At 42.2% G+C, this 9,115-nt stretch overlaps 1 protein-coding gene across 1 annotated transcript in view; it reads left to right on the plus strand.

Annotated features, from left to right (window-relative positions):
- Window positions 1-4,882: 4,882 nt before the first annotated feature.
- plcl1 (phospholipase C like 1) overlaps window positions 4,883-9,115 on the plus strand; it is a 58,909-nt gene continuing 54,676 nt past the window's right edge. Inside the window, exon 1 of the mRNA XM_080838523.1 lies at window positions 4,883-5,714. Within this exon, the coding sequence (XP_080694649.1) occupies window positions 5,553-5,714 (162 nt within the window). The 5' untranslated portion in view covers window positions 4,883-5,552. The remainder of the gene's footprint in view (window positions 5,715-9,115) is intronic.

Raw genomic sequence — 9,115 nt, forward strand, 5'->3', positions numbered from 1 at the left:
GAGGAAGAAAAAGAGGAGCAACGGAGGATGTCCCAGGCCAGCGCGGGGGCAACATCACCATGTGTGATGCCATTTTAGAGAATAGTGTAGTCTCCCACATTCCCAGTCTTGGCCCATACAATACCCAGAAGCTCCAGGTTGTGATGTTAGTGTAGGCTATACATCATTTTAGTTTTGATGTGCTTGTATGACAGTATATTGTGCTGTACCCATTTTCTGTTACTGTAACCACGATGTATGACAATACTGTAACTGTAACAATTTCCATGGCAGTATGAGTGCAGTATGAGTGCTACCTTGTAGGCTATGCTTGAATTATTCTTTTTTCTGTTTGATACACAAAGTATTCTGGAAAGAGAACATCTACTGCAGTAAACATTCAGTGTCAAAGGACTGAGCCAAGATTGAAATGTGCACTTGAGGGATATTTCGATGGTCCACTGCCATACTGGCAAAACATCTAAACGTTTTGACCTGCAGTGCTTAAACAATGCCAAAGGGACTTTTCATTTTGGGGGCACTGACTATTAGTATGAGAAAAGGAATTAGTTTTAATTGATGAGTTGTCTGTTTTGGGAGATATATGACTTTTGCAGGTGTGCCATAGTGTTTTGATAAACCATCTTGGTTATTTTGGCAAATATATTTAAAGCTTGGAGAATGTCCTTTTCTTTTCGGGAAAGAACTTGGGGGCATTGACTATTTTTATGAGAAAATTATTTGGTTTTGAAGCTTGACTTAACTGTTTTGGGTGAGATATGACCTTTTGAAGGTGATCTATGTAGTTGTGCTGAACCATATAGGCTATTTTGCCAAATGCACTAAGAGCTTTGAGAATGTAATTTCGGTTTTGTGAAATTGCCCAAAGCAATGGATAAAAACTGTAATCGAAAGCCCCATGTCCCTTATTCTCTTGGCCTGCCTTTGGGTAGAGTAATTTCCAGAATAATGGCACCCTCTAGTGACAAGAAAATATTAATGACATAGTTCCACTTTAATTTGGTTACATGTAATGGAGCCAAAGAAACAAATGCCAAATCCTCTCACTTCACGCTATAGCCTAACATCAAACAATAAACAGTAAAAAGCCAAATGTTATGGTTTTTTGGTAATAACACTGCTTTAAAAAAAAAAGTTGCTACAGTTAATATTGATCATAATCTAAGAAAATCAAAGCATATTATTTCTACTCCTATCTGGGCCATGTTAGACTTGGCAGCTGGATGAAAACCACAGACTGACCCTGAATTGCAGTTATGTGTGCTGTGTTGACGGCTGGAGCAGGTGTGCATTCCAGTAGGGTCATCCTTACCCCGTAAAGAAGACTAAAATAATGAAAAAGAGAATCAAATGAAAAAGCAACAAAGAGGAAAGCATGGAATGGGAGAAAAGCATGGGAGAAAGAGAAACAAACAAACAAAAAGAAAGAAAATAGAAAACAGAAACCAGAGAAAGGTTTCAAAAGCCTTTACAGTAATCAGCTGCTACGTAGCAAGAGTTGGAGGCATGTATTGAGAGTTGGGGGCACATGGCGAGAGTTGGGGGCATGAAGTGAGAGTTGGAGGCACACGGCGAGAGTTGGGGGCATGTAGTGAGAGTTGGGGGCATGTAGTGAGAGTTGGGGGCATGTAGTGAGAGTTGGGGGCATGTAGTGAGAGTTGGGGGCATGTAGTGAGAGTTGGAGGCATGTAGTGAGAGTTGGGGGCATGTAATGAGAGTTGGGGGCATGTAGTGAGAGTTGGGGGCATGTAGTGAGAGTTGGGGGCACATGGTGAGAGTTGGGGGCATGTAATGAGAGTTGGGTGCATGTATTGAGAGTTGGGGGCACATGGTGAGAGTTGGGGGCATGTAATGAGAGTTGGAGGCATGTTCTGTTGTGAGAGTGACTCCCATTTCTTCCAGGCTGCCTTTATCAGCCAAGATCTGTATTTGTCACTGCCATGTACCGTGAGATAACGCAGTTAACCCCCCATGGATAGAGAAGTCGGGCTTTGGCCGAAATCGGGGTTATGCCATCATGTAACCGCACTGAATGGTTATGGGCTGGTCCAGCTGGACAGACTACCGCTGCTTCTTGATGTCCTCTGCTACACACATGGGAGGAAGGACACCAGGACATAGAGGTGAGGTGTATCAAGGACATCCACACCACCCTTACAAACTCACACATTCAGACAGACTGTATCTTGTCAGGGCAGCCATGCCTGACCACGCCACTGTGGTGCGGTTTCTGCAAACACTAAGGCAGGAGCTGCTTTGTTTGGTGATATTCAAAAACACCAGCAGGTGGGGTGGAGCTTAACTGCAACCTAAAAGAGAAACAAAGGAGTGGATAGAGTTTTGACAATGCAAGGAAACGTGGAAGAAGAAATAAGCCTCTGCTGGAAAATCATTAACACATGCAGTGAAGTATCCAATTAGATTTGCAGTCGTGCTGTCCCTGCACTAATAAGGCATGCACAAGCTCTGCAACGCATTGAAACATAACAAAACAAACAACAAAAAAAATCAAAAAACGTTGAAAACAAAAAACTGCACAGCCAGACAATGGTCCTCAAGGCCACAGCATTGTTTTGCTACTAAACTAACTACTTAACAGAAAGGCCACAAGAGGTCACTGTTCACAATAAACACACAAGCTGATGCCTCCCCCAGTTCTTCAGTGTGACAAAAGGGGTGTCAGGTTAGAGATGAACGGAGGAATTGAGCCTCCCTTGGGTGACTGCAGAAGGAAGGAAGCCACTGGAGCATCTCAAGTGTTGTTTTCCAAACAGCATCAGGTCTCAGCCTGATGTTAGCAGCAGCTGCTAATGACTATGTTAAGTCTGTTTTCTGTTTTTTTTGCAGACCTGTCATCATTTGTTTTGTTTTGAGTAACATTTGATACTAATCATTAATAAGCCAGTCTATTTTTTAGTTTTTGTGTTTAGGCTGTAAACACTGTCTGCCGGCATCATGACCATCATTGCACAAAGGTAAAATAGGTGGCAAATGCAATACAACTGTACATTTATATAAAATAAAGGAAGGCAAAATTCATTGTGTTGTTCATTTTATTATTTATCATTGTTGTGCAATAGGCATCAAGTGTCTAATGTTCATTGTTCCTTTTTTTAAATCTGAAAAATAAAATAAGATCTGTAATAGAAAAAAATATTGTAGTCTCACTTTGATTTTGTAGCCTGATGACAGATAGTGTTTCTATGTGCATCTTGTTCATCTAGTCTGTCCTGGTTACTGTTTTTGCACCCTTTAAAAAAGGTACATTTAAAATCCCTGTCACAAAACATTGAGATGCATAGAATACAGGCAGTTGTTTTTAATCTTTTGCGTTTCTTAGTTCCTCCACAAACACATTATTATGTCTCTGCACATTTTGAAACATGTTGCACATTTATTGCTTACAGGTTTTGCTTGTTATTCTAGCTGGCCAGCTAATTCTCTCCATCTTTTTAAATGTCAAAGAGTGCATGAGAAAGAGTGCAGACGTGTTTCTACTGTTGTTGACCAATGATGTTTTCCATTTGTGCATAGGGACAGGCTTGACCCAAAACTGCTCTGGGGAATGTTGTGGACTCAAGGCCAGCTACGTCTTGGCTGGGGGACCCTGGCACACCTACACACATCTCCAAAAAACACGATCAAGAGCATTGGTGTGATTGTAACACACACACTCTCTCTCTCTCTCAACTATACACACATAGAGAGAGAGAGCGAGGGGATAGAGAGATATACACTTGAACACATTGTCTCTTTTTCTTCACATCATTATGCTATTTTGCATGAGCTCTTCATTTTTGCCAGATGCCTAGCAAAAATTGATATCGGGAGTGAAACACTTCCATTTGTCCAACAGCAATATTTTTTTTTCATCTGTGGATGGAGGTATATAGTGTTTTGCAACCCACTTCCTGAGATGACAGCATAAACTTGAACTTGAATGGCAGCTTCCGTTTACATCTAACATTAAACTTTAGTCTCTTAGGCTTAGACTTACATGTCTAAGCTTTGTGTTAACCTTATCCTATTGTCTTTTCCTGGTAGCCTAAACCTATTTGAGATTTCTCAGGAACATTTGGAGTTGCAAGTAGACATTAGGTCCTTGCTGCATACTATCAAGTGGGTGTGAGAGGTAATCTGGTGATGCTAATGACCTGGCCTACCTCTCACAAAGCACTGATCTCTGGACCTCTGGAATACTCTCAACTGACATTGGGCCCACGTCAGACTTGAACCCATTCACAAACATTTGCAAAACACTTGAAAATCAAAAAGTAATGAATCACAAATACTATGCACATAACATGCTGCAAATATGGATTATTTCATCTGCCCCCTCTCAGGTGGGTCAAATTAGGGGGGTAGTTCAATAATTTGGTTAACCACCTCACAAATTCAACTCTCAAATTTCTGATAAATCAGTCAAATAATAAGATTCGATAAGCATACTAATAACTGAGCACAAAAAGCTCCAAAAGATTATAGGCATAGTCTTTAAACTCGCAAGACAGTGTTGACGCCATGTATGTTGACAGGATCGCTACCACATTGACAAAGTGCAAGACTTCATGTGAGAAGATCATCTCCGTTTTGAACATCTGGAAATCTTCCAAGAGACTGAAACATTCCACATTCCAAACCAGAACTCCTCCCTTTCAGAGGCAGTGTTTCTGAAACAGACTGTGTCGTGATACCGAGTGGTGTGTATTATTGTCCGATTGGCCCCAACATGTGTCTGTCACGATTATGGACTAGTGGGAGGAGTTATACCAGACGATTGGAAGGCGGCGGTAGTGACACTTGTGTTCCTCATTCTTGTCAAATGCCGCTCTGTAGTGGAGTTCAGCACTGAACTTTACCATCTCGAAACTAAAGAGTCATGTTGGATGAAGTATGATGCACCGACCCCTAAAAATTAAATTACAGAGGAGAAGATGACCGCTTTTCCGTAGTCTAGACAACCTAGACTGCTCAAACAATAATTTGAGCTCAGTTTACAAAGTTTAGGCGATTTCAGCAGACGTCAACTTTTCTCATGGAAATTAGAGCTTTTTTGGACATTTGAACATTTTAAAGATATTGGTTTGACACGCGCACACCTGGAAATATCCTACTTGTTGCATGAAAAGAACTCGTGGATAGAAGAAAACATCCTGGTAAAGAAGCTATTACTATGATTTCGAACTGGCTGCATGTCAGTGCGTGTAAGTGTTGTTTTGATTAGCCAACACAAAGTGCGTTCACTGAACAGGATGAATGCTTACCATTATGCGTAAATACCCTTTGGTGAACAAGAGAGACTCCGACAGACTTTAGGCTGTTTAAGCCATATAGTTAACATAACTGTAATCACTACCAGCTACTAGGAGTGACCCACCCCAAGACAGATGTGCAATTATTTGTCTGCTGCTGGCAAGTCTCATACTTCGTGCTTATGTTTCTATTAAATGGCTCGGATAGACGGGCGCCCATTGGAAACTTACTTTGAGGCTTTTTTCATTCAGTAAAATATACGACTTTCAGCTTTCTTGTGAATTTGCACCACATTTGTCATGTCGGACTGTTATGGAGACGGGGATGGAGCCCCCGAGTTCGTACCCGCCAGGGCATCCCGTGCAGGAAGACGAAGCGGGGTTATCGTACCGAACAACGACACGGAGAGCATGCTCCTGGAAGCGGTGAAGGCAGCTCCACGGAGAAGCAGCATCATCAAGGTATGCACATTGTTGCCCACGGGCACTGAAAACAGTCTTTTGTCGGCAAGACTAAACGTTGGCTTGGAGACAAAGTTAACTCAGACGGTAATCTTGCACAAAACGACCAGAAGGTACACGCAGCTTGGTTTTGAATAAGCTGACATTAATCTCTCAAAACGCTCCCCGTCATCATACGAATGGCCTGGTCTTTGCCCCCAGCATCCCTCCGTAAACGCAACAGGCAAACTTCATTGTAAAAGAAGTGGTCCGGAAACGACACTGAATTTGTTAGGGTAATGGAAGTATGGCACTACAGTTTGTTAGACTGTAACTAAGCAAGCTGACAAGCCCCAGGTGTATGCCTGGTAAATTTCATGCACTTCAATAAATCGACTTAAGAGACATTTTTGTTACCAGGCAGTTCCATTGGTGGGTTTAGTCCAACTTGATTCTTTGCAATTGTCAAGAGGTTGGTATTATCAGGGAAACGTGACATCATACATACTTATGGCATCTTATTCAGAATAGGGCACTTTTAAATGACAAATATATTACTCCTATTGTGAGATCAGTGCTCTTTTCTCTATTCCCCAGCCAATTTTAGAATGTAGTTTCACTGTAGCCTATATGCACTGTGTGTCAGCTAAATAATCACATGTAGCCTATGTGCATGTCCACAAAGCAATCACTGACACACTTGATAAATACCAATTAGATGTTATGTGGCTGGCAAGTGATCAACACATCACCACTTACAAGACCTTTACAATGGCCACTCCCATAGTGCAGAACATTCAGCCTCTCTCTGTCATTGAGATTATAGGCGTGGTACTTTTACAAGTATGTAAAGGCCACAATGAGGTCAGATCAATGCTTCCCATGTCAAATACAGTGTAGTACTGTGCACTAAACACATAAACGTGAATTGGTGTATCATGTTTGAAGATCTCAAGCGTGTAAATTGTATCCTAATGCAACCTCTTATTCTAGATTTCAGTAAAGGTTACTTGTCTAACACATTTATTTACTCTGTTGTGAGAAGTAGGAACATATTTGATTTCATTATGTTCGCAGCCTTTCAGGTCAGATATCTGATGCGCTCAGTGCATTGAGACGTAACTTGAGGGCATCAACATATTGCAAAAGGACCAGTGGTCACCTTTCCTGAATTATTAATGATGATGACAGGGTAAAGATGCTGGTGTTAGTGCTGATGATAGGGTCAAGAGATGCTGGCGTCTGCAGCCAATCCTAGTTGGGGGCTCCAAAACAAAGCCTCATTAAAATAAGTACATTTGCAGAGTGTTGGTGACTCTGATGACCCCGTTGGTTGAAAGCAGATCCCACGGTTAGAGCTTCCTGAAAGCTTGTACCGCTGAACTTTAGGCAGCTGATACATGTAGTTAAAAGTTACCCTAAACCCTCATGGAACACAGACTTGGGTTTCAGCCAGTTCTCTCAAATGTCTCGGTGCGTTGCGGTGAGAATCTACGTCTTGGCAATAGCACCAGTGCCCTCACGACCACTGCAACATTGGCACCTAAAAAAAAAAACATTAGTGTTGTGGCCTGAAAAGTCGTACATGTCACTGAAGTAAGAGCACCTCTGAAGGATCTGAAGATTCGCCCCTTTGTTCACTGTTGAACTCAAAGTGGACGGAGTGTAGTAATCTTGTCTCTATGTCAAGGGCAGCCTTTGTTTCTACACCCTCAAGCCTAGCCATGCCTGAGGGCAACAAAGTTCCTTTTGAGGGACTGGGAAGCGGTACGAGGTGATCAACAGATGGCAAAGAGGATGATGATGTCAGTGGAAGGCAGTGGTGCGGAGGGAGGAAGGAGGGGGCTGGGGAGGGGGTGGTCACATGTCGTGCCTAAGCTGTGGCTCTTGGTATCTCATGCAGGGATGCTGAGGGTGGACAATACCCTTTCCTCATCGGCCCTTCACAGACCCCTTTTTCATCAACAGCACCCGTATCTCAAGGGGCGGAATATTACGGGAATGGTTGATTTACTTTGTCCTTTGACTCACCCATTCTCTGGAAATTTGAAATGTTTCCAGTTCTCTCCTTGTAAACTTTGGTAGATTGAGGCCTTGCGTTGCAGGGATGCTGAGGGTGGACAATACCCTTTTCTCATCGGCCCTTCTAAGACCCCTTATCATCAACAGCACCCGTATCTCAAGGGGCTCGTCTGAGTGATGTTGCCACGGGAATATTACGGGAATGGTTGATTTACTTTGTCCTTTGACTCACCCATTCTCTGGAAATTTGAAATGTGTCCAGTTCTTTCCTTTTAAACCTTGGTAGAGTGGGGCCTTGCATTGTAAATTTCATGACCCAAAAAGGCAGAATATTTGTTGGAGAGCCTGTCAGAGAATTTGTTTCCTAACTAGTGGTTCCATCACATTATATTTAAGCATGGTGTGCAATGATTACATATTTGCACAGACTAGACAAACTCATGCAGAATGGTTTGATGCATCATTCATATTATTGGACTGCTAGTCCAAGCCTGAGGATAATATGCTACTTTCTGTGTGCCAGAGAGACCACATAAACCAGACTGCTTCAGCAAATGCTCCACTGTGCCTGAATGGGGGGTGATTAGTATCCCTCTGGTGAGCTATACCAAGGATGACGAGAGCGGATTGATTAGTATTTTTCCTTGTCCTTATCATGTGGTGGGCTGGAGTGATTAAGATTACAATAATGCAAGGCCCTCATCTAATCTGGCCTCCTCTCTCTGGGTTTGACACTCTTTAATTTAGCCCGCCGGTAGCCCAGATAGTAATCACCACCTGGTTCATTCAGTTAATAAGGATTAAGGTCAGATGTAGTGAAGGAAGGGTGCATGTGAAGCAGATGTCTAATCGGTTGCTATCTTATTCTTTTCACTGAAATGCTAACCGTGTGCATAACTACTCAATTTAGGTGTAAACTAAATGATATGACTGAACTGTGATGAAACACATTAATGCTGGTGTTCTAATATTGACCAAATTCCCATTTTTATAAAAAATAATATGGTATTTTATGGGTTGAAAATGGCTCAACATGCCATCTACTGTTGAAAATTATCCTGGGCCTTGCAAGTTGCTGACGTAGTGTGAGTGCTGTTATGCACCTGTCATTTACATTACAACATAAGGGGCTTTTCCACTGTAAATGTTCTACTTGACAACATGCAAGACACTCAGTATTTTTCCACAACTACGACCCTCTCACTTCTCTCTTTCATATTCACTCTCTCATCTCTGTTTGTCTTTCTTTCTTTCTCCCCACCCTATCCCCTCCCCTCCTTTCCCCTCTTCATCTCTGTGTTGTTTCTGTTCTTCTCTCTGGACAATGATTTGTTTACAATGAGTTGCTGGCTACTGCTCAGTGGTAATGACAATGTTTCTGCTGTCACACAGTGTTCCTC

This window comes from Sprattus sprattus, assembly GCF_963457725.1.
Source record: "Sprattus sprattus genome assembly, chromosome: 5".
NCBI classification, from domain to species: domain Eukaryota; kingdom Metazoa; phylum Chordata; class Actinopteri; order Clupeiformes; family Clupeidae; genus Sprattus; species Sprattus sprattus.